This window comes from Tympanuchus pallidicinctus, unplaced genomic scaffold, assembly GCF_026119805.1.
Source record: "Tympanuchus pallidicinctus isolate F22 unplaced genomic scaffold, pur_lepc_1.0 scaffold1, whole genome shotgun sequence".
Lineage (NCBI taxonomy): Eukaryota > Metazoa > Chordata > Aves > Galliformes > Phasianidae > Tympanuchus > Tympanuchus pallidicinctus.
This window is the reverse complement of record NW_026294618.1, coordinates 32,868,206-32,894,625: the sequence shown is the minus strand read 5'-3', so window position 1 is coordinate 32,894,625 and position 26,420 is coordinate 32,868,206. Positions and strand designations below refer to the sequence as shown.

The window sequence follows — 26,420 nt, the reverse complement described above, 5'->3', positions numbered from 1 at the left end:
AAACTGCATGTAAAAATCATTGTGGTATTATTGGCATTTAAATTGGTGAGACAAAAGCTTGATGTTTGCAACCCATCAGTTTCAAATCAACAATTAATTCCTTAATTCAAGTCTTACGTAATGTAGAAAAGCAGTAGTGAGTACAGGATTCATACTTGTACTTCAGAAAGTCAGCAATTCATTTAGTGGTTAACTTCAGAATCTCTTTTTCTATTGCAAAGACTACCCGTAAAAAAAGAAGAAAAAAAAAAAAAAAGTGAGAATTAAATATGACCTTTTTAAGTATTCCACAAATTAATTTTGGTTGAGGTTTTAGGGAAAAGCAGGATAGGTTGTTGGAAAATGAAGAGAAGATGTTTAAGTAAAAAAGTTGAGAAATAAAATATGCCCTGTTCACTGAGTATGCATACTGTTGTGCCTTTCTGAAGCAGCCAAGGTCACACTGAAAACTGGGGAGAATACAAAGCTCTTGAGCACAGTTTTCTGAATTCTCTGCTCAGTTTCACTAGCAACTCAGTATCTTGCCAGCCCACCTGACCTCTGACACTCTACTCCTTTTTCTGTAGCTCCTGGGAAAAAAAAAATGAATAAAATTCTCAAACGTTTTACTGGATGAAGGCTTTTAAGTACTTTAAGGCAAGTCTTTAATGTTTTGCTTTCCCCCCCCCCCCCCCAAAAAAAGCATCAAATACAGAATCACAGAACACCATAAAGGATATTAGCTGCCACCATAATACAAATTATGGTAATACATATGATAATACAAATTAATTACAACACCTCCTTTGTGCAAAGCCCAGGCTGGGTAACTTCAAACCATGACTTTGCCCTTAAGTATAACACACACCTGCATATTCTCTGCCTGCTGGTTACTTGGATTGCTGACTGCCATCCAGGATCCATCACATCTGCAGGAGGGATCCATCACAACTGTGGCATGGTGTGGAAGTCTGCCTCTGCACTCAGTGATCTTGGTCTAAGCTGCTGGTATTGTTTTTACTGTTCTAAAACTACTCATATCATTGCTGCTACAAAATACATTACAATCCAGGTGCTGCTATGTTCTGAAGTGGTTTTGTAAGTAGTTTTACACTCATTTGTCAAATAAATGAACCTGACACATTCCTTAATACATTCAGTTTTCTTTTACTAATTGTAAATCAGTCTTCATCAGTGAAAAGTAACTCTTCATGCTCTGCTGGACCATAACCAAATATTATAACAAGTGATACTGAAACTGTGCATGACTTCAACAGATTATCAGGATAATTGCAAAGGCTTTCTTTTCACATGCCCAAAGATTACACTTACAAAATATCTTCTTACTGGCTCTGCACCTTATTTTCCAGACCGATAACAGAAACCAAGCCATACAATCTTGTCTCACTTAAACTGGAAAGTACAAAGGGATCAGAGTGTACAAACACAATTACAGGACCAGAAATTTCAGAAAAGAAAGTTTCCTACTAGAACTACAACAGAAACTTTGTGCAGCTCTTAGAACTACCTTAGAGAGAACTTTTCATAGAATCACAGAATCACCAAGGTTGGAAAAGACCTCAGTGATCATCCAGTTCAACCATCCACCTACCACCAATATTTCCCACTAAACAAATGTCCATAGTATAACATTCAAATGTTTCTTAAACACCTCCATGGATGGTGACTCCATCTTCTCCCTGGGCAGCCTTCCAGTGCCGAACCTCTCTTTCAAAGAAGAGATTTTTCCTAACAAGCAACCTGAATCTGCCCTGGCACAGCTTGGAGCCACTCCCTCTACTCCTATCACTAGTTAAGCAGGAGAGCAGGCCAACACCCACCTCACCATAACCTCCTTTCAGGCAGTTCTAGAGAGTTGAAACATCTCCCCTAAGCCTCCTCTTCAGCTGATTAAACAATCTCAGATGCTCAGTTGGCTTCACCCTTCCATGGCAGAACCAAGAAGCAACTGGTAAGTGCAGTATTGCTAGTCTCCCTTTGTTATTGGGTGCAAGTAAATCGGGGCTTGCTAATAACATGTTGCACTGGGAAAATATGAGAGGAATATTCAAATGAAATGTGGGATTGTGTAGTTAAGAGACAAGTGCCACCTCCTCAGAATGTTTACAGCCTTTGGCACATCACTTCCTAAGACATAAGCACAGATACAGTGCTATATTGTACCTTAATAACTCCAGTGCCTTTTGGATGCTTTAGCTTTACATTCTAGCTCCTCTCACAAGTCTAGCTTTCCTTTCTCTAGTTCTCTGCAGAATTAAGGAACATATGTCTGCAGCATGTGGGTACATCAGGGATTTTCAGAGAAAGAAGCTGAATGAGTTCAAATCCTTTTTAGGGTATGAACTGCAAAACTTTTCTGCTTAGAAACAGCTTTTTTACAATTTGCTTTGCACTTGTGAAAAAAAAAAAAAAAAAAAAAATAATACTCATATATCTACTGTTTAATTAAGGGCAAATTTTCTTATGCTACTACCAAGTTACTGCTGCTGTTGCCCTCAAGCCTTTCTGCTTTCCTTATGCATGCTAGCATACAACTGAGGTGTGGATCAAAGTGCAGATAATTACTTCAGTAGGCCAGAAACTCAGCACAAAATATTTAATTTCAACCCAATTCAGCTGCTACTCCACTTTACAAGCCATCTCCCAAGCGGAGGGATAACAGGAGGTGCTGTGGAGCAGAGCTGCTCAGGCCTATGTCAGGTACCATGAAGCATGGCAGCAGAGAATGTGGGCTGCTTCATGCCCATGTCTATTATTGAAGTATATGCAGCTCTATGAGTGCCTATTTACAGAGATAGATCACTTCTGGACACTATCAGCAGGACATAATGTTTCATAATGTCTCTCTCTCTCAGAGCTGAAGAAAGGATGAGTGATTTGCCCTGTAGGAACAATTAAAAGGCTGTGGGGAATTAATTAATTCTCTCAAGAGCCACAACAGTAGTATAAAGGGTGCTGGAGTCTAAGCTGGGATTTTCTGGCCCTCCTTGGGAAAGCACTTTTAGATCCTCGCTCTGGGGCTAGCAGAGGGAAGAGGAGAGGTTGCTCCTGCTCCTTACAGCTGGTCAGGAATGGCTCAGGCTTCCCCCCTTGCCTTCAGCTGGTTGTAGGGAGGCATGCCATATGCAGTAGGTAAGGGGGTGTGTGTGTGTGGGAGGAGGTGGAATATTATATTATTATTTAATAAAAAGGTCAATTTTAAAATTAATTTTCCTCTTGTTTTTTTCTTTTTTTTCTTTCCCCACAAAAAGATACATTAGAAAAATGTTTGAGCATCAGTTAGGTGACAAAAATCTTTTATTTTCCTGAAAAGCTGCCCCTTCCAAGTGCCACACAAGCTACAGGGACATGGTCTTTCTTTCCTTTAATGTGACAGGACACTGTCATTCCAGTAGAACAAAGCACAGCCTGGACAAGAAACACTGTAACTCTAGGCTGATTTCAGATGATACATCAGAAATGACCAGAGCCACACTGACTTCGATAGAATTAATGCAAGTTACACTAGAAGGCAACTTTTGGCTTATGAAACTTCTGTAGAATATTTGTGTACAGTCCCTCCTGGTACAACCTGAAACAAAGCAGAGCCAATTCGCACATTTGAAATTGTCGTTCTTTCCTTGGTTCACTGATTAGGTTGCTATGTAAGTCCTCATCTTCCAAGAAAAGATTTGTTCTTTGTTATTACTGTACTAACCCTACCTGTGAACCAAGTTTTTCACTGTTTTTCCATGCAGCTCACATGACTCTATGTTCTTAATTCAAAAATAATTAAGGATTTATTAGATATGTGTGGGATTGTTTTGTCTTGTGTTTTTTGTTTTTTTTTTTTTTTTTTTTGGTGCACTGGGGCAAATTCCTAGTTCGTTATTATTGATAGAAAAATAATGAAGTTAAAATGTGGCCTATATACTGTTAGATTATCTTAACTGCTAATTTATTCTTATTAATAGTTTATTTGTTCTACTAAAGATTTACACAGATATACACACCTTATCATAACCTTAACATTACTAGCAAAGCGGATGGGACTCTAAACTGAGGTGACTTCAGGGTCTCCCAGTTTAACATAATCATCTCTCTCTTGTCAGTTAAACACAGCAGGCAGAACAATATTTTTAGAAAGCACAGGGGGTGCTCATCACTCTGCAAACTGATTCAAGATGTAAAGGAAAATATTCACAAGGTACACCTATGTGACATGCTGCACCCAAACCTCATAAGAAATTCTAGACCTGCCACATGCTACTGAGGAGTTTGGGATGCAAAGGGAAATGGGGGCATTGAGAGCCACTGCAAAGCTGATGAGCTGCAGAGGCTAAGAGGTCTGCAATTGATAATGATTTTAAGACACAAGTATTCCTACCATGCTAGCACAAGGATAATAAAACTTATATGAATTATCAGAAAGTAATAATACAAAAATGTGAGATTTTCAGTTCTAGAGTGGGACCAAGAGAGCAGGTAGAGGATATATAGTTGATTCACAATGTTTTTCAGATACAAAACACAATACAGTTTCTTAAGAATACATTATAGTAGGTTCCATGAAAAAAGTGTGGCCGGAGGAAGCAAATTAGAAAACGAAGCCATTGTTGAGAATTCATTTTACTTATTTTAAACTTCAAAATTAAATTCTGGCATAAAATATCTGATGATGAACAGATCAGGAAACAATTTACTTTCACTACAAAGCCATAAATAAATGTGAGAACTATTCTGGGTAACTGTTTTCTGTATTCAGATACATTAAAATTGTGTGGCTTTATAAACTTTAAACAAGTCTTATTGCATATAACCCTCACTAAAGAATGTGCACTTTGGTACATATGAAAATACTGGTTGAGAGACAAAGAGGTTTGATATACTGCACGTGCACCATTCATTAATTTTCCCTGACAATTTACATGCATAGCTGTTGGGTTATCCAAATATAAACTTGTACATACCCTGAGAGCTTGGAAGGTTCACACCCTTTTTAAATCCAGGCAACCTTTCTTCCCTGCCTAATTCCCGTTAGGCCTCTATACAGTGCTTGCCAGCAGGCTGAAGCTTGGCAGGTGTGGTCTTTTGTAAATTTTCCCCAGCTGATGTTTAAATGGAAACCTCTTGCGCACATGAAAATATAATTTTCACCCAAATACTTTCAGGACTGTGACCTCAATTTGAAAACTGCGAAGTAGGGGCTACATCCTGACTCCAGATCACAGTATTGCATGCCATAAACCAGTAAAAATAACAAGTACTTGCAAATATTATGCAAAGACCCGGTGTTGCTGAAATATATGCCCTCATTGCAAATTTGTATTGCCAGTTTCAATATGATTTATAATTATAGTGGTATTCTTATGACATGATTAAGTTTCTGACAGCTTATGTTTTTTGACCCAACCACAAAATGTTGTTCTGGCTATTACTCAGCATAGAAAAAGCTGTAGTGACAGCAACTGCTTCATGCTATTTTAATTCTTTATAAGAGAAATTGTTTAAGGACTTAAAATCAACATCTCACAGTATGCAGAAGTTACTATGGAAACTCTTGTACTGAAAGTAGTCATTTTTTTTATTATTCTTTTGACTAAGGGAAAAGAAAGATCCTTAGGTATTTAATTTATGGGATAAGGTCTATTAGTCATGGAGAAACACTGTTTCACGTGATAAAGAATATTGGCTTTTCTCTTTAATGTAGGTTAATGTTACAACTTGTACCCCTACTTGAATTTCACAAATCCAGATCTTCCACTTGGAGTCTGCATTAGCAAAGATAAATACACACTAATTGTTATACATCTACATTAATACTTTTTAGCAACTCAGATATCCCATGATTTCTGGCCACATTAACTGGAATTGCTTTGGGCCCTGTATGCATTGCAAGAACTTCATCCTTTATGTAGATATAATCTCAAAACTAATCGCGTCCTGTTTTTATATTTGAGAGTTTCTATTTTCTAGTAAGTTTTGAACAAACAAAACCCACGTTATGAGCTCCTCCTGCTTAAGCAGAGCAAAGTAGGTTTTCTCTGTCATGCTGGTTTTAAATGACTTGTTAATTCGTAAGTGTCTGAGCAGCTGATTGTGGCAGAGATAAGTTGCTTCTGTGCCCCAAAGTATAATGATCTCCAATTTGTATCCATCTCCTGCAATCCAGATTAATGTTGGCCAATCAACCAACAGAAGACTTGTGGCAACAGATTTTTGGTTTGACCACAGACCTTAGGTATAGGAAATATGATAGTTGTTCTGGCTTTCAATGAGTGGGTATCTCATGGTTTGTAGGTAATACTGATAATGTTTGTAGCCATGGTTCAGGTACCACAAATAATGTGCAGCACTTTTTTGCCACAAGGACAAATTAATGAGAATTTTTCCAAGAACTGCAGAAAAGATGAATGATATGCAGGATGATCAGAAAGTCTTATCTTTTCTAATTCATGAAGATATGTCCTTATGTCAGAGGGTTTGGTGAAAGAAAGGCTGACTATACATGCACAACTACAGGAGGGAGGTGGGGTGAGACACAATTCCAAAAGATTCATAGTATCTGCTGAGGTAACAAAATGGTAGATTAAATATTTAATCTGAACTGCTCTAATTTACTTAAGACTTCTTAGGAAAGTGGCCACAGAGCCAACACAGAGCTCATTCTCTGAAAATTGGCACTGACTGTTACAGACTGTAGGAAAAGTGGATAGAGTCTCAGAAATTATTTGCGCAAATAAATGGAAAATCAAAGACAAGATATCAATGACATAAAGTGACATAAAGTTAGACACAGTACATTTGCCTCCTTGGCACAGTCTGTATTAGCAATCATGTCAACTCCAAAGGTTTTCAGTATAGGTAAAAAGTAAAAAATATTTATCTTTTCTCATACTCTACAAAAGTAGGGGTCATCCAAAATATTATCCAGCAAGAGCTGAAAACATACAACATTCTCAAACAAAACATTTTCAAACGCTATGCTGTTAATTATGAGACACAGTGCATCAGGGATATTGTGTAAGCCAAAGCAGAGGGATTCAGAAAAGAATCAGACAAAATCCATGGCTATTAGCTGTAGTAGTCTGATGGTAACTCTGTTTTGGGAAGTCCTTGCAATTTATTGCCTTGAACTGAGAGGGAATGCCAAGGAACGCTGCATTTCTAAAAACCTTTTGTAAATTAACTGTCTACTGCTTTTTATGCCAGGATATTGTGATAGGTGGCCCTTCAGTCTGACGAAGTACAAGAGTTTTCAGATTTTCATACTTGTTGTCACGGTTTTGTGCATAGATTGATCTAGTTAACTCCATGACACCTGTATGTTAAAAAACTCTTTGTAAGATACTACTATCCATAAATAATTTGGCCTTGGATAAGTGTGATTAATATTGCCCGAACGATCATGTCACACTGAGCCCTACATCTATGCAAAGCAAATCACAGTTGTTTTCGTGTGCTATAGAGTCAGGATTCTGTGGTTGTAGACCTGACACTGTGGCCCCAGCTGAGCTGAGCCCAGGGAGTGCATCACAAATAGATGCTTTCTGTGCTCACATTCTGGTAACAGCAGAGTGATAGAGGATAATATCAGTGTTTAATGTTGGCATGTAACAGTGTGGAAGCTTCAAGGTTCATCTAAAAGGGTCATCTGTGTTCCAACAGTGCTTCTGCTGTTTTCTTTTACCTAGCAGTGATTTCCTTCTGAAGCCTGTTGCATGGGCTGTATGGAGGTGGAATTCACTGAAAATAAGTAGCATTCTTGTTTTAATGGGTATTTAGAAACAGTGAGTAATTATGCATGGGAGATGCATAGAGTGAACGTTCCTGAAGAGTTATGAGGACATTATAACTAGTCATGGTAGGATAGGTTAACAGGTAGTGGTATGTAGCTTTTAGACACACTGTTTTCTACTGCTTCGATTAAACCATTTTAGGACTGTTTGCGTGTTCGTTTCTATATTTGGTTTATTTTTACATAAATATGAATAAAAATCTCTTCTCGCTTCTTACAGATATAAATCAACAGAAAAGCTTGCAGACTTAGCAAGAAGATCTGATTATTTGCCAGGTAAAATATCTGATGCTACATAGTGGTGCGGTTATCAGTCGTCTCTGTGTTCTTTACATAGAATTTCCCCTTGAGCTGTATTTCTCCCTGGAGTTAATTTATAGTACAAATTTACTTAATTTTTTTTCAGTAATGTTTCCTGAAATAAATAAATAAACTGTGCCCTTCAGCTGTTCCCTGTGGTTAATTATCTTAACTGGGACAGCTATTCTTCAGACATTTTATAAAACACTGAAACTCTCATCTGAACTAGGCCACTAACTAATTGCTATGCACAGGCAACAACACCACATTATTTCTGAAACCTTGTAATCATTGTCCTGTTTCTGAACATCCATGGTACTGGTGAATTATCTTCTGCAGGACTACTTTAAATCAGAAAATTCCCTGCTTAGACAAATTATCTATTATTTCCTGTATTTGTAATGACAGAAAATAATGCTAAATGTTTCTACAAGTTAGGTTTCAGCAGAAATAGTCTTAATGATATTAAAAGAACATAATGCTATTTGAAAAATACGATCAATACTCAAAATGGCTGAGGTAGTTCTTCAAAATATTGTCTTAGAAATATTGCATCCTTTTGGATTTTTGGTGTAGTGAGTTACTGTTTTAAGTGAAGCAATACAGATTGATTTATTTATGTTAGAAATCTTTTGGCTGCATTAAGGATTTAAGGTATGTATAGTCGCTGCATAAAAGCCATTGTATACAGACTTCTGAGGGCCCAAATGTATAGAATAGCTCCTTAAGGACAAGATGAACAGGTTTGGCAGTGAATCAATTCATAAACTACTGACTACTGTCTCCTAAGTAACCATGAGGTTGAGAATGACATCAGAAATGTTTTGAGAGAAATGCTCCTGTATCCTATGGTGAAGACAGAGCTTAAAATAATGATCTCTGAAGACTACCTTTGAGCCCTTACTCAGTTGTTCTCTTCTAGGTGCTACACTTGTTAAGATGCCCTGGAGGTGTTCAAGGAATGTTTGGATTTTGTGTTGAGGGACATGGTTTAGTGAGTACTATTGGTGATAGGTGGATTGTTGGACTGGATGATCTTGAAGATTTTTTCCAACCTTGGTGACTCTGTGATTCTGTGAAGATTGTAGGTATTTTCTCGTATGTTTTGTACTCATGCTGAGGTCGTCCAGGCCTTATGCAACTATTAACAAACCAGGAATCATTGAAAGGGATGCTCACAGAATGTTAGGATTGTTTCAGTTTCATCTCAAAAACTTTTGCCACTTCCTTCTTCTCTGCTGATTTAGGTGATTTTACCTTTCAGTTGGTTTTGTACAAAATATTTGTATATAAAAAAATCTAAATGCAGCTGGAATCTAAGTGCAGCTGGAATCTCATGAACCTCCAGTGCTTTGGCAAGTGAACTGCATGTAATGGACCCCACACAGCTTCCCATGCGTAAGGAAGGGTTGCTGATGAACTAAGGATTATATTTGAGCCTGTGCCAAAGTTTTTGTGAGAAGATTTGTTTTTAACATTGCTAATGATTTGGAAAACAAAATGGACTTTGTGGGACAATCTCCAAAATACTTATGGTAATTAGGACATGTGGAGAAGAAGTCTTTAACAGGCCCACAAAACCATCTGTCCTTGCACAGGAGAGGAAGTAGTTAAGACCTTTCAGAGCATGCTTTGTCAGTTGCTAAACCATTAAAATTACTGTGCCAGACATAACGATGGTGAAAATGGAAGCGAATGGAAACAAACATCAGAAACGCACTCACTTAAACTATTCCAAAGTAATCCTAAAGGTGTCAAAGTTATTTAGAATTATGCCTGTAACTGACAGAGCTGAAATAATTCATCACATTTTTATAAACAATGGTTGGAGACTCACAAAGTTACTACTCTTATTGCTGGAACATACATCTGATACAGCAGTTTAAGTAAAAATGCTGTTTGGGGCCTTTTTCTAAATCCTATTATTCCTAGCAATACAGTGAACTCCCAGTATTAAGATACTAATCATACAATAATGTCATAGCAATTTTATTTTGGCATTCAATAATCCTCAGTTCCAAATTCATTGTTAACACTGCTAAAACAAAGCCAAGAAAAATTTGTTCTGAGATACTTAACATAACAGTCAAAAATGTTAGTTCTAGTAATCCGAAATATTCTTCCATATTATCTTTAAAATATTTGAGATTGAAATGTGTACATACTTCATAAAATTATGTGAAGTGCACAATGAAGGCTTTAGCATTAGTGATAAAAAGATACTACTAACAAGATTTCATGTCTTTCAGATAAGCAGCCTTGGTATTCTAGAAATAACTGACATTCCTCATCACCAGCCAATTCAGGAAATTAATTCAAAAAGGATATTTCAAAAAAGATTTGCTTCAAACTTTTTTGAATAGTTTGAAGAGGAGGTACGTGATTTTCCACTGCTTTATGTAGGTCATTTAAGCTACTCCAGAGTGTCTATATATAATCAAAATAAAACTATTTTATATCAACTTTTAAAATATATTCTCATTCTTGTTGCATCTGTACATTTGTGAAGGATGTGGCCCACATGTCAAAACAGTAAAGCGTCATTCACTTCTCATTCTGCCATGAGCAAACCATGCAGCAGAAACGAATGGTTCTATAGGCATGCAATTGCCCCTGTTTGTCCTTCTCCCTCCTCTGCAGTCAGCTGATGGAAGTAGCTATTGGTGTGCACTAAGCTGAAATTCTCTCGTGGTGCTTTAACACATCTGCCAACATGTGCTGGACAAGTGTGGCTTTTTTTTTTTTTTTTGCTGCAATGCCTGGACTATGCAATATCAACTAGTAAAAAGTACAATGGGCATATTTACGGTATATTAAATATTTTTAGCTATATTTATATTACACTGGAACAATTTTGATTTCCATCAATCTAGCCTCAGCTTCCAAAATGGCAGATATTTATCACCAATTGTTGAAGTTAAGTAGTTTAACTAGATTTAAAGCAAGTAAAGACTGAAGTGTTACAAAAACTGTTTTTCTGAATATAGAGCCCGTTGGCCAAGCAGATAAATGTCGAAGTAGAAAAAGAGCCAGAAATAAAGGAGCGAAATCACTGAAACTTGAGATCATGAGGAGCAAAGGCCTTTAGCTGCCATGATGAAATTCTTGTAGATATGCCAGTGTGTTCAGAGAATTTGTCTTTCTCAGTATTGTGCAATTCATAAAATCACAGAAAAGTTCAGATTGGAGGGGGCAGCTGAAGGTCCTCCAGTTCAAAATAAGCCTAACCCTGAAGTGAGACAATGTCACTCTGGCCTTTGTCTCAAGTGTTGGAAAATCTCCAGGGATGGAAATTCATTGACATCTATGTAGTCTGCTTCAGCACTCACCATTCTTCTGGTGGAAAATGTTGTCCTTAGGGCCAGATGGATGTTTTCCAGGTGCAACTTGCTTCTCCTTCCTGTTGTCATTCTATGTCCTATCTCTGAGAATATCCTGGCTCTTCTTTGTGGAAAACTGTCCACAGAGTCAGAACACAGTGGGGGACAGTGTTTCCCTTGGAACCTGGGGGGCTCTCCATGTGAGCTGACGTGAGAGAATCTGACCAGTGAAGGCCCACCCTATCATCCACAGTGAAAAACCAGGACAGTCTGGGGGCAACTCGGGACAGTTCCTTGGCCAGGTCTGCTGCGGTCAGGCACAGTGTGGGGACCCAGGGTCAGGTAAAGCTCATGATTACTGAGTGATGTAGTGACGAGAGCAGGCTGAGGGCATACTGAGATCATCATGCTGCTTAGTCTCACCCTGCCACGTGTTAGATCAGCAGGGCCCATGGCCAGGCACAGATGTAGGGACTGATGGTGTTAGGGAACTTGATGTGGTGTCTGGGGCTGTGGGCTGGGTGGGGAGAGCCCTGAAGAAATGGAGAGGGACACCCCTCAGGCACTTCAGGCATATCAAAACTGCCATTAGATTCCTCACTCAGCTTGAAGTGTGCATTACTTACTTCAAAGTAAAATAAAACAAAATTTAGAAAACAACAGCAAAAATCCAAGTTTGTCTTACAACACATTTGTATTACCAAAAATTATTCAATTTAAAATTAAACAACAATATTGCACTGCTTATGCTATTTAGTTTTTTTCTCCTTCAGCTTAGCTAATTAAAAATACACTTCCCAATGACCAAAAAGTGAATTTCCCTTTCAAACTACCAAGTACAGTTCTGGCTTGCTACTGCTTGTTGTAAAATGTTTACATAATAGAAATGTTACAAATGTTTCAGTTCTATTTTTAAATCATTAAACAATTCCCATTTTAAAGCTAACCTTGTGTTTCTGCCAAATTTGACATGATATTGCCAACTCATTCAGACTGTACCCCTGCAGGAAAGGACATGGGGTTACATCGGGCCACAAACCAAACATGAGTTGATGGTGTTGCGCTATTGCAAAAAAAAGCAAACATTTTACTGAGAAGAATAAACAGAATCACCACTGGTAAAACAAGTGAAGTAAATCTCTCTAGTTGGTTTAGGTGAGGTTTTGGCTGACGTAATGTGGCCTATAATCAGCCTGCAACAGCATTTCAGGAGTGTGGTTAGGATGGTAAGGCAGAAAATGTGACCTGGGAGGAACATGGGAGGCTTGAGGGTCTGGGTAAGAGACATGATGGAATTCAAGGAAAAATCTTCTAAAATATCTCTTTTCTTTAAAGGGGAATAAACTTTTCTACATCAGTTGGTAACAGACCAACTAAAGATCTTGATTTGGGCAAGTTGGATATGAAGTACAAGTCCTAAAAAAAAATAAAATTAAATTAAAAAAAAAGGGGGGGGGAGAAGGGGGCATTTAATGCAATGCTTTCATCAGGATGTAGGATTTCCCCTCTCTTCTTCTAAGCTGGTAGCACTGGAAGCTGACTTTTTTCCAGAGCGGTACCACAGGAGACCCCAGAGTCTGCTGTAGTTCAAGCGATGGTTTGACAAGTTCCAAATCCTTTGACCAGTTGCAGCCCAATACAAGATCTCATTAATAACCACTTCAGCAACTGGGAAATCTTTTCTTTCCCGTATGATCTCCTCACTGTTGGATCGCCAAGGCAGATTGTAAGATCTCATTTTTTGTAGCTATCTAACAGCAGGTTGAGACATGAAGGCAAATGAAATGACATCCAATGCTCTTTCTAGTCACTTCTTCTAGGACTATTTCTTGTAGAGAACTTTCCATATATCCATAATACAACTGGGGAGATTTGGCAGACAAAGACACATTAAACAATTGAATAGAGGGAAGCAGGAGGAGACAGTGGACAGTCTTCAAGAACAGCTACTTCAGAAAAATCTTCAGCAGGAATTTTAGCACTGTGCTATATGAACCACTTGGGAAGAAGAATGAGGTGCCTACCAGAAAAGCAACAAAGCCACTGTCAGAAATACCTTCATAATGTATAACCCTTACTGATTTATTTGAATGAGGGTTAAGTCTTTAAAAATATCATTGTTGTACAGTATTAGTATTAGTGTATTAGTGGTTGAACATGATGAACAGAAACAATATCAGAGAGAATAATAGATAACAGAAATAATTGCACCAGGGGAGGTTTAGGTTGGACATAAGGAAGAACTTCTCTCAGAGAGTGGTCAGGCACTGGAACGGCTGCCCAGGGAGGTGGTGGAGTTGCTGTTCCTGGCAGTGTTCAAGAGGAGTCTGGATGAGGAGCTGCGAGATATGGTTTAGTGCTTGTGGTAGCAATGGTAATGGGAGCACGGTTGGACTAGATGATCTTGCAGGTTGTTTCCAACATTGTGATTCTATGAACACAGGAAGAAATTCATACAGTAAATACGGCTGTAAACTGTTTCTGAAGTCTGGCTATGTAAGGGATAATAGGGCCACATTGACTTTCACCTGAATTAGCTGTTACATTACATACCTTTAATAGTAAGAACAAGGTGAGTCAGGACATGTTCTTAGCAGGGGTCAGATGTCATAGCTGTTACAGTGATTCCTGATGTAAACTAGAGAATTTTTTAAATTATTTTTTATTTATTCATTTTTTTAAATAGACCACATTGCAACACTGTGATAACAATTACATCAGTGCACCTTTCTCTCTCTGGGACAAAAGTATCACCTTTGTTACCATTCTGTCTGAATGGTTTCAACCTACCTGCAAAGAACTGGGGAAAAAAAAAATAAATCCATTTTGCTTTTCATTTTTATCATGACCAAAGGAGGCTTGCAGTGTGAGCCTGATGTTCCTGATATGCCTATTTAAGGTAAAATTCAGGACTTGGGCAGGAATTGAGCTATCCAGACAAGCCTCAGGAAGGCTGGATTGCTAGTCACAGAGGCTTCAAGTCTGAAATTTGTTCACTAATACCACTCTTCACATTGCTTCCTGAGGCAGTGGAGGCTGGGAGAAGTTTATTTACTGAGCTTGCTGCTGACTAGCTAATCAAGTTTCAAGAAGCATAACCTGGAATGCTTCCAATTTCCCTTTGTTAATTAACCCCAAGTGAACTTTTAGGAGCTACTTAACAGGAAATTTGGAGAAGGTCAGGTTTTGGGAGAGCCTCTTTAATAGCAGATGAGGTAGCAGGATGGATACAAGGCCTACAGAATGAATGCAAGGAGGTAAGTTTAAAATAGTTTCAACGTTCTTATGTTTGTTGCTGCTTGACATTGCAACATCAGTGTAACAGCAAAAGCCTCAATCGCTGAGTAGTTTTCTGTCATTAATTTAAAGCTGTGTATTTCCTCTAGCGCGGCCACAGGATCCATATAAAGATTATTTCTCTTTACATCAACGAATCAGGAAAAACACTGCCACAATACCATAGCACACAGTTTTAGGACACGCGGCAAACAAATCCAACAGACGGGGCACAAACTGGCCCAACACCTGCCTTGCTCTGCTCTCCTGTGCTCTCCATCTCTACCACCCATAGCCCTGCTGCTCCTCCCCTCCCTGAAGCTGATAGCAGCTCACGCTGAGCACTGCACCGAGCTGTGCAGCCGATCCCCTCCAGAGAAGGGTAGATTTCACCGGTGTTTAATAATAACATAATGAAAGCGAAACTCGGTTCCTGTGAGGGTGGGCAGACCCGGCTCCGCGCACAGCTGAGGCCGGAGGAGCGCTCCCAGCTCAGGGCCCACCTGGGCGCGGGTCCGCCGGGCAGCACCGCGCGCAGCACCTGCAGGCATCGAGCAGCGTGGCTGTGGGGGCATCGCCGCGTCATCTTCCGCACAAAAATGAGCGTGAGGAGGCAGGAGCGCTGTCGCAATTCCTCCCTAGCAGGGATTAGGGAGCAGGCTGTTGCCGGCAGCGCTCGGCGTTAGACGCAGCGAGGCGGGGAGCGGCCTCGGCACCGAGGCCTTCCCCTCCCCAGAGGGGGCTGGCTGACCGCCCCGACCGGGGTGCGCCGGTGGGTGACTCAGCGCGGCGCCCAGTGACCCCCGCCTGGCGGCGGCGCCTCGTCGCGGCTCTGCCCCCTCCTTCGCTCCCTCCCCCACTCTCTCTCTCTCTCTCTCTTTCCCCGCAGGATCATCCCACCCCGACGGGCGGTCACCTCAGCAGGAGGAGTCGCCGCCGTTTCGCCTTCTCTCCCGCAAGACCTGACGGCAGTACGCCTCGCCGCGCCGAGCCCGTCGCCATGCAAGCAGGGAAGGCAGCCGGGAGCCGGGAGGGTGGAAGGCCCCTACAGCTCACCATGAAGAGGGGCTACGAGGTGCTCCGCGACCCGCACCTTAACAAGGTAGGGGCGGGTGCCAGCCCTCTGCCCTCCGCCGCCTGTCTGCGTGCCGTGCCGGGCGCTTCCCCTCCTATGGAGCCTGCAGCTGGGCTCTGCCGCTCCCTGGGCTCACCCTTCCTCTCTTCGTATTGCTCGACGAGGATGCCGGTGGGCTTTCATGTGCGGGTTTGCTACTTCGCTGCCAGCTGCAGTGCTTCCCGGCCCCCCATCCACAGCGCCTTGCTCTGCTTCCTGGGGCAGTGTGTGCTGCCTCCGCGGGTACCGGAGAGCTTTTGTCACGGTGTTTCTGCTGCCAAGTCCAATGCCAGTTCCCCCTGACCTGCATCAGAGGATGCACTCTGCGTTTGGGAGATGCTGTAGCACAGGGAAACGTTTATGGCATCTCTGCACTTAAGGCAAGCTCAGCTTGATAAAGTTTGTAAATGTGTGACTTGGACTAGGTGAGAAGGTGAGTATGCATTTGTACAGTGCTCATACAGCTGTGGTGTTCAGATAACAAATACTTGGTTGGTTTGCTGGACCTTGGATTTGTTGCTAAAAATGAAATATGAGAAGGGTGAAAGGTAGGCAATCAGCCTCGTGTAAAACATGAGACCTTGGTTAAGCCATAGCCACAGCTTTGTCCTTGTGTGTCAGCTTTACTTCTTGGCTTCTGTTTGTGCTCTGATTGGTACCTCTGCTTTAAGATGTATATACAGTCATTTTGCTTACTGCCAAGTTGTATGAATTGGCAAAAACTGTGTCTTCAGCCTTACCGGAGAGGTTGACTCATCAGTAAAAGCTCCATGTATTAGTTGGATGAATGGTGCTTCTGTTAGTGCGGGTGCTTGGATACACAATTTCCTCAGTGGGTGTGTGATGTCTGTTGAGGTCAGGTAAAATGGGAATTAACCAAAAGGTGAAAATCCCAGGAAGAATTGACGAGGGGTTGCTTCACTTGGGATTGCTTTTAGCAATTGTAGTGTTCGTGGAAAAGTCTGATTCAGAATAATCAATGGCGACTGATTGCTACCTTTTTCACCTCAAACATCTTTCCCTTGAACTGCATAGCTGCAGATGAGATGCTGAAGGTGAAAGCTTGTGGTTAATTTCTCGGCTTAGACTTTACTCTTCCACCCCTCTTAGCTGTGTTATGGCACGCATGCTGCATAACAGAAAAGCCAGGAGATGTATTCTTCCAGCTCACAGAGCATTCTGAAATATGTAGGAAAGGTTGGCTTACATCTCCATTTTTGCCTGTGGGGAAAGTCAGGTCCATGGCCAGGAGGGGACAAGCAAGCTGATTTTGAGATAGGTGATCTTTGGTGGGTATGGATGCATCATATCTTACAAGATACGGAAGGGCAATGATTTAAAACAACAACTGAGAGCTTAGCATGGTTACCTTTCTAATGGTTTGTGATAGCCTGCATGCATAGGAGCTGGTACTCCATGTTTGCTTTCGCGTGCCAAGGCTGTTAAACAAACATCAGGTTGTACAGAAGTCAATCTGAAGCTGACAAAATATCTCCTTTAATGATTCTAAAGTACAGGACTTGTTTTCGGTTCTGAAGAAGTGCCAGAACTTCTTGCTATCTTATGGGCTCTGCTTAAGGGCTACAATTGCTTGGTATCAGCACTTTCTTTTCAGTACTTTTGCATACACTTGGCAAAAGTAAGCAGTGAGCACCAAGCAGTGGTATCTATCTGTGACCTAGAAAAGCAGTAGAAAAGTAAGACAAGATGTGTGTTCGTTACTACTTGAATCTTGTCTGATGTTCCTTGTCTCTCTTCTCTAAGTAAAACTCAGTTCTTGCAACTTACATTGCAAACTTCAGCAAGTCAAAGCTGAACACTGAAGAGTTGTTTTAAGGGACTCTTAGCCACAACCATTGGCCTGGCAAGCAGGTAAAGCTCAAATATGCATGCTATGTGCAGAAACATACAGCTTGAGTCCTCAAAGAGTTTCTCCATTTTATCGGAGAGATTTAAAGAAAAAATTTATGAAGAATCATTTATACTTGGACTTCTTTAAAAATAGAGGTAAGAGGAAATAAGGAGCATGAGTTGGGATACCTAACAGCACCTAGTGCTCTGCTCATCCAATAATGAAACGGATTTTGGCACAATCAGTGCATTTATGGAATTTTATATTTAATCTAAATGGCTGGGATAGGTGAGAAGGAGGGCTATAGGAAGGTCAGGGCAAATATCCAAATTTCTTCTTTCCCCTCCTGTTCTACTTTGACAAAATTACCAGACACAGAAGAGCACACATGACACTGAAATAAATCCTTCACGATTCAGTTTTGAAATCACGTATTTTTCACACTATAAAATTCACACACCTACTAACTTAGTGGGGTATGGCTGGATTATTGGTATTATTATTTGATTTTCTTCCATTTGGAGTGTTTTGCCTAGATAAGAAGCCATTACTTCTTTGTTTTTGATGCATCAGAAATCATGTGGGACAGCAGATCTTAGCACACTGAGTGAATTACATGAGGATGAGCAATTGTGTAAGGACACAAGTTTAAGCCCATGAACGATAGTCATGGTTCAGTTTATAATGTTTTTAAACTCTATAGTTCTACAGCGCCTTTAGAAACTTCTTGCAACTTTTTTTCTTGTGCAACTAAATACTGTGAGTAGGAATTACAAGGAAAGCAAAAAGAGTTTTACTTCTTTTCATTGAAAAGAAATGCATTAGGAACTTTTGGCAGCAAGCTATATGCTCCTTAAGCTGATGAGTTACAGCAGTATGACAACAATTGGCTCTTTCCTCCTGTAAATCTTTCATTTATGCTTTACTCAGTATGAGGGCTATTTTTAAGCACATAAATCATAAAGACAACTTATGCTAAACGTTTATCTCACATTTAGTTTTTTACCATTAAATATTGTTTAAACAAGTCAGAGTTTCCCTTAACCTGCATATTTTCAGAATCTTGATATGAAGATACGCAAACATATATTTTAATTGCAAACTTTTCAAATAGTATTTGTTGGTTGCCAAGTCTAAATGCTTGCCTGATTGGGAAACTGGGCCATTCAGGGACTGCTTTTATATTTCAGCAAAGCAATTCAGTGAGCAGAAAAGAAGTGGTTCTGTTAAATCTAAGTGCTGGATGGCTCTTTCTCTTCACCAGATGCTTCATTTTAACTACTCTCCTTTGACTGACCACTGTCATTGCTAATTGTGGCATGCTTGTAAAATGCTAAAATGCTGAACCCTTTCCTTTTTTCCCTTTATTCAATTTCTACTAAACTGGAGGATTTCAGAACAGATCATTTGATGGGTCTGCTGAACACCTGAGAGTCCCAGATCTCAGTCCCACCTGCAATGGTAGTGATGTTTTATGCTTAGCACCTCCTGTAAGTGAGGCACTTGGATCCCAAAGGGTCCTCAACTTACTTTTAGTTGTTGCTTGGAGTTGACTGTGAGTCCATTGGCTTGCTACTGAAATCACTGTAAAACAGCCAATGGAAAAGACCACTTGTCCCAGTGTCATATTTCTGGCAGTGGCCAAAATGGATCTCTCAGGAAGAGTAAACGAATGGGAAGATCAGTTCAGTTGAAAGGGATCCTAAAAGCTCATCCAGTCCAACTTATGAGAGAATGAGCAGTTTACTATGGGATTATTGAGGTTCCAGTGCTTGGTTTTCCTATCAGGTTACATGAAATGCAGGTACTAATTTATTGAAAATGTATTATTATTTTTTTAAAAATTCAAGTAAAATAATTATCTGAGTTAAATATTTACTTCCTGCTTCCATTCTGTGTTTCAGACAGTGGGACAAGAATGCTTATGATGGGAGAACATACTGTTGTTTTACTGAAATCAAATTTGATTTATGTAGGAGATTACAAATATAAGCAACTGCTTATATATTATAATGCTTATGTATTATAATGCTTATATATTATAATCTATGCTTCTACTAAATACTAAGCAGTAGAATTCTTTTCTACTTCTGCTGGTAAAATTTATGTTTTCACTTCTTAAAACTGTGAGCACTAAGTCACCTACAGTAGTCTGCGCTCACTTTAACCTTAGCTGATATTCTAAGAAGAAAACTGATAAATCTGGGGATGAAGGAAGCAAAAACACTCTCTAAAATGATCTGTTAGAAGCATTTCTATTAACTTGTAAAATAGGTTTTCTGCAGGTTATTTAATACCATATGGGATGCTTTAGGATTATGTGCTAGTAGGCATGACATCTCTTGGATGATGATTTTTTTTTGTCTGTGTAGTTGCTGATCATTCTCACAATCTTCCTTTTCCCTTGTAGTAATTTTGCTCTTTACAGCACCATAGTTCTTAACATTAATATTTCTGATCACCTGGCAGAGCTGTTTAGATGTTGATAGGGATAAGCACATGCTGTGTTGTCTTTTTATTTGTCTTTCACATTTGTCTTTTATTTTGTCTTTCACAAATCTAAATGATAGTATGGCTATGTTAGTACAGAACCTTCATCAATCTGGTCTTTGTCTGGAATCTTTTAGAGAGAAATTTTATTGATTCTGCTTCTGTGTTATATGAGCATTATAGAGTTGATCTATTATGAGGGCCTGTGGAACAAGAGTTACTGTTTTGTGGAATAGCATCCTCAAAGTGGGAGTTCTGTTCATACCAGAGCTGTTTGCTGTTTAAAAGCCATGATTGTAAGTTGTAGATTGGCAGAACTGCAGCTACACTGCATATTTGCTTTTTGGGGGCAGGGATGTGAGCTCAGAGGTAGCTCACCATTACCTACTGTGTGGTTGGGTGAAGAGGTTATGACATTACCCTGTGTATTCTTCTTTCTTGAAACACAGTTTCTCTGTGGATAAAATTAACTTACTTCTTGAATTGTATGAGACTTCCACGTCCTAGTTTTTTTATTGATCTTTTCACTGCCTGCTCATGTTGTGGTTAGGGAAAAACTGAATTTTTGGGGGTGCAAGGAAAGAGCTGTGATGCAGGACTATAGTAGGAACTCTTTTATTTACAGCATGTGTGAAAGGGCTTTAGAAAAGACTTCTGTTCTTCATTCCACCTCTCTTTTTTCAAGACAGGTTTGTCTGCTTAAGAAATCTTTGATGCTAATATGAGTGACTTCCCCTAGCTGTTATTGCATTATTACATTAGTATGCTGCAGTGTTTGGGCAGGGGCAGCTTGTGATGACTGCCTTACACAAGTTACAAGGACATTCTCACTGTCTGAACAGAACAACTTTGTGTGCAAGAGACAACTCCTCTGGTGGGGCATGCGGTGGTCTGAGAGCTGTAAAACTGAGACCTGGGGCCATTTTCTTCACTAACCTTCTGAGGGAGAGAAGAGGCCCGATTTCCTAAGTTGTGTATGGGGAGGATGTTCTGTGAAAGGAAAACTGCAGGCTATTTTAGTCACTGTTGAAGACAAGATGCTGTGGAGAAGGGCCTTCCACAGCCCATTCTGTGTCAGGCTTGGTGAGGGTGAGCTCTGTAAAAGTGGATCATTGGATGTAGTGCCACCTCATCTTTTCACTTATCCTCTCTTCTGCAGTAGCAAGTTGAATGAAGCAGCCCTGAGGGAGAACAGGCTTATCTGCTAGAGCAAGCAGCCAACCAGGGCCGGAGGTGAAAGTTTTCAGGATGAGTATAGAGACTAGAAATAATAAGGTAAAACCCCCGCTAGCATATGAAGTGTGTTTTTCCATCATGTCTTCTGCATTGAAGAGTCTCTTCTAGAAGTTGAGATAATCCATACAGCTCAGCAGGACAGAGTCCAGCCCTTTTTTCTGGAAACAACTTTGGAAGGAGAAAGATCAGTAAATAGTCCTGCAGGAAAAGTAAGCAGTTGATGACTTTAAGGGTACAAAGGGATCTCGATAATGTGCACATGTGTAAGTAAAATATGAGTTTAAAAAAAATTGTAGAGAAGAGTAGCGTGGATCCAGAGATCTTTCTAAAATCAATTCAAGAACGTGCAGTTTATCTTTTGGGAAAATAGAGGTATTTTGATCAGTTTATTTTTCCATCATATTCTATTTTATGGGTGCAGTCTGCAGTGCGTTTTGCCTTCTGGTGCTTTTTTTTCTGATCAGGTAGGTAACTTGCACTGGTTAGCATTATATTCCCTTCCTTCTTTGGCTTCTGGTTCTTTGCTTGCATTTATGAAAAAGAATGCTGAGTCGGCACAGCAGGAAGAAAGTTCTGTGACTTGAATTAAAAGCAAATAAAATAAATGAGAAGTTGTTATGTAGCAAGCTATATAAGTATAAGCTTCTAGCAACTGGAAGCTGGTATGAATAGCTGCAAGAAACTGAAAGAGTGGTTTTGCTGTGAAGTTGTTTCAGACATTAAAATTAGTTTTGGTTGTGTAATTTTCTTGTAAACTTCAGTAACTAAAAGCAAACAAGCTCAACTCTTTTTCTTGAGACTACATGAATGGCAACAGTGCTGGCACAGAGTACCATCCAGGCAGGATTTGGGTATTTAAAGCAGATTATAGATGGTTCTCTACAGTAGGTTTTATAGAGAAGCTGGAATGGCATGCAACTTTATTATTATTATTTATTTTATTTAATGGATGGATGCTTAAAATATGATTGGGCTGGATCAGAAATTGTACTTCTATCTAGGTAAAATAAACTGAAAAGAACATGCTTTCTGCAGAAAAAACATCTCAGAGTCCGTACGTTCTTATTTTGCACTTTTCCCTGCATACATTAAATTTTGCTGTATAGGTCGTTTGTACTGAACTGTTTCTGGAGAAGACAGAAGTTGAAGCTGTGGCAGACACAAGCTTCTCCTACCCTTCTTCCCTCTCTGAGGAATTGAGGAAGTGAAATTCATGTGACAGTAATGTTTGTTACTAACCTGTGACCTCAAGTTGAATTTTGCCTTGTGGTTAAATACTTGTACTCGTGCAATCTTTGCTTTTCATACTTTTCCTTTTCTGAACTGCACAGTGGTTCAGATGTAAGCTGTGTATTTGGTGCATAACTGACTTGCGGTGGTTGATGCTGGGAAGCTGTGCTGAAGGCCTCATTGTTCCACATTCAGATGACTAAGTGGCAGGGGCTGTCTGCTGTCATGCTAGATGTTGTTGATGAAGGTCTAAAACATCAATCCCACAGAGCTCTGAGGTCCAGTGTAGCAGGAAGAGTGATGCAAAAATAGGGAAAAGGGTGAGAACAGAAAGGAGAGCGTTGATGTTTGTACATACCTGTGTGCACAGGATGGTCTGTTCAGCCCTGTATTTGAAACAGAGAAATTGTGTTCTGTGAGCACTGGTAGGAGTTAAACAGTTAGCATGTGCTGGAACCTATTGGGCTTTCTTTTTATTTTGCTACATAGTAGTGTTGGGCACAGTGGAGTGCTTTTTAAAAAGACAAGCAAACCGGTTGCATTCCTTCAGCACAGGTGCAGTGTCAAGGAGGAACTAGCATCTGCTAAGTGACAACTGGTGAATAATAGATGCTCATTTGTGTTCATGTATCCATTGTCCTCATTCAGTGCTGACTGAGATCTGCCTGTTGAGACAGGTACCGGTGAACTTCTGACCCAGAGATGTGCACACACGCCTGTCAGCTGGGCATGGAACTGAATATGAAGAACTGTATTATTTTTTTTTTTGTGGTGTGGTTACTGTGATATCTCAGCGGTGCTTAGATGTCCCAGGCATCAATGAGTTGAATTGCAAGTGTCTATAAATTAACCTGGATCCCTTCACTTCCATGAATAATAGTTTATTTGATCTCAGTGTAATACAAGTGATTTGTGTTTAAAAAGATGGTGATTTGTGAACTCCTTTTAAAAAGACTTTTTCCAGTCAAATTACCAAGGCCATCATTGGCAGACTCAATCTTACAGCTTCTGAAAATAAAAAAGCATTTCATAACGTGTAGTAAGTTAGTAGGAATCTTAAGACTGCCTTAAGGGATTGTCAAGATTATGTACATTCAAGACACCTTCAGGAGCCTGAACAACCTTGACATACAGCCTGTGGAATCTGGGTTAGAACATAATTGCAAGTGAGGTCACGGCTTTTACAGTGGTGATGCATATATGCAGCATGATATTTGAGAATGACTAAGAACTTAATTCTGATCCTGGTTTTAGTAGTTTAAAATCAGAATAAATTAATGGTAAAGGGGTACGAGAGGGGATGCTGCTTCAAAACTGACACAAAATGAGCACTGGTGTTTTAATCCTACAATAATCCTCCTTTGCCACCTTTAGAGTCTGAACCCCATTAAGCTACTCAGACTTTTAAGACCTAATTCCAAGGAGCCCGTCTAGAAGTGAAGTTTGAAATATGTATGTAGTGTGAAGGTTAAATAATGTTTGACTAACCAGATCTTTCTGAGATTATAAAGGCTGTAGTCTAATTTTAACAATATTAGATAACATCTTTTTAAATAAAATAATGAGGATAATACTTTAAATCTCTGTGTGACTTTAGGGGAAAATATGTTGTGGAGGAATCTAAAAATTTTTCTGTTATAAGACAGATCTCCAAATTAATTTTGTATTTGAATTATGTGTGAATTACTTTTTTAAGGAAATTGTTTAATAGAAAACCCCTTAATTGTATTCATAAGAAAACAAGTTTTGGTCTTATCATAGTTTAAGCCTTGCTAATGTAATGCACTGCATAATTCAGGAAGCAAAAATCCTGACTTAGAAGAAGGTGAAGGTCACAGGGCACCCTGGAGAGAATTCTTGCAAGCTTTCTGTTGAAATCAGTCTTTGTAGTTTACTTGAATACTATTCCCTAGTCCTGTGTGAAATACAACACTGCTTGAGGTTGTTTACAATGCAGAGGAAGTGCAAAATAAATGCTTTATAAATGCATAAACTATATGCAATGTAGAACTGGGGAAAAAAAACATAGGAATTGTCTACTGATTTGAATACTTGGGATTTTTGGAAATATGTCAGGATATAATTGTCTGATATTAAAGTTCAAAATGCAAATTCGTCACCATTTTGCTCTTAATATAAAAGCATAGGGCAGCGATGCATTTTATCTTCGCATGTTTATGCTTTGCTTACTCTATTGTTAAAATAGCAACAGTTGCATGTTTCTAGCTTAGAAAAAAACTTGATTTTGCTCCAATAATTAAGTTAGTATTATAACAGAAGTCACTCTTCTGCATTTTCCTCACATTTCTAGAACGTAAATACCACTACAAGTGATACGAAAAATTACAAAGGCACTTTGTTCAATAAAACTTAGTTTAAATACACTCAGTCTTCGGTTCTGAGTTTGTATTTTAGGTCAATCTATCTTGTTAATGGATAGCATGTACCTTACTATGAAGTTTAAATGATTTTGGCATCTGGTTCGGACTGAGATGTCTCAGATTAGCTTTCTTCCCCTTGTCCCCAGTGAGTGATACATTTTCAAGTTTGCTTCTGGAGTGGAGGTATAGTAGTATTGTATCTGTGCTTTTCAAGAGCAGAAAATAATTAGAAATAAGAGCAGTACATAATTCCCTTTCCTACAAAGGCAAATATAATTTTGGTTTTCACTAATGACATCTAAATAGTCTTTGTCTTAAGTCTTTACTGGAGACAAGTGCATACTTGTGACAGCAAAGTACATTATAATGTTTTCAGTAATAGCCTTTATCTGACTTATTGGATTTCTTCCTACAGGTATCTGACCTTAGAAAGCAGATTTGTATGTGGAGATATGCTTACAAAATAGACAGTAAAACCTCTTTCTATAAAAAGTACAAGTGAGCTCTGTTAGTACAGATAGAAGTCAAAATGGGAGAACATTGCAGAGCTGAAGTAAAATGAATACCTGAGTCTGTGAAGCACTGAAACTTGATTTTATTTGGCTTGAATCTGTTGAATTACTGTGCAGTGTTATTTTGGAGGATTTTGGCAGGAGAGACACGCTGACGCAGAAAGCCTATCTATAGGTACGTAGGTAGTTTTACAAAGGTATTACGGTGCTATTGCATCTTTGTTCCTTACACACTTCTCTGCTCTGAAAACTACTAGTTAATAAACTCAGGTTACGTATCTTTAGGATTAGATTTATCAATTACATTGTTTTTCTCTAAGCAGAGGCTGGATAAGGCCTTCCTCTTGCTTGTGTGATAGTGGACTTGAATATTAGTTTATTTATTAGGTCATTCAAGGGTCAGATATAGAAATAAGGAATGCTCCTTAAATTAACTTGATAATTTTGAAATACCTTTCACTTTGTTTACAGCATATAAATCCTGTCTTAAGTTTAGAACTCTGCTGTGGAGAAATGAAATATGTTGACTGTAGATGAGACTATTCAGTGTGTTTATGAACGGGTATCAGGAAAGGTAACTTACATACTAACATTTTTTTTTCTGCTTTCACCACACACCCTCAGCAGCTACTTGAAAACAACATTTTATCTAAACTCAAGAAAAGCAGATCTCATTTTGCATTTCACCAGAAAAACTTAACCAGTCCAACTTAGCCCTGCAGCCACTGGCGTTGGGTTAACCAGCAAAACAAGTGTTCCAGGTCAGGAGCCGGCCTGAAACTAGATCTCCTGCTCTTCTGCCATACTGGAGAGAAAAGCCCTCTGCCTCCTGAAGTAAAGGGATAAACTTAAAATGAAAGATTAAAAAAAAAAAACAACCAAACAAACAAAATCCTTCTGAGATTGAATTCTTACCCACACATGCATGTGCA

The 26,420-nt window shown here is 39.4% G+C and overlaps 1 protein-coding gene and 1 long non-coding RNA gene across 3 annotated transcripts in view; one reads left to right on the top strand and one right to left on the bottom strand.

Moving 5' to 3' along the window:
* Positions 1-15,365, bottom strand: part of LOC128080547 (uncharacterized) — a 29,988-nt gene extending 14,623 nt beyond the window's left edge. Inside the window, exons 1-3 of one of the 2 annotated variants that reach the window (XR_008206728.1) lie at positions 15,177-15,365; positions 13,951-14,025; positions 411-569 (exon numbers count right to left, since the gene is read on the bottom strand). This is a non-coding gene — a long non-coding RNA (uncharacterized LOC128080547). The remainder of the gene's footprint in view (positions 1-410; positions 570-13,950; positions 14,026-15,176) is intronic. The other variant, XR_008206730.1, reaches the window with a different exon arrangement.
* A 50-nt stretch (positions 15,366-15,415) lies between these two features.
* Positions 15,416-26,420, top strand: part of ME1 (malic enzyme 1) — a 155,787-nt gene continuing 144,782 nt past the window's right edge. The window contains exons 1-2 of the mRNA XM_052682685.1: positions 15,416-15,445; positions 15,563-15,775. Coding sequence (XP_052538645.1) covers positions 15,674-15,775 — 102 coding nt within the window. The 5' untranslated portion in view covers positions 15,416-15,445; positions 15,563-15,673. The remainder of the gene's footprint in view (positions 15,446-15,562; positions 15,776-26,420) is intronic.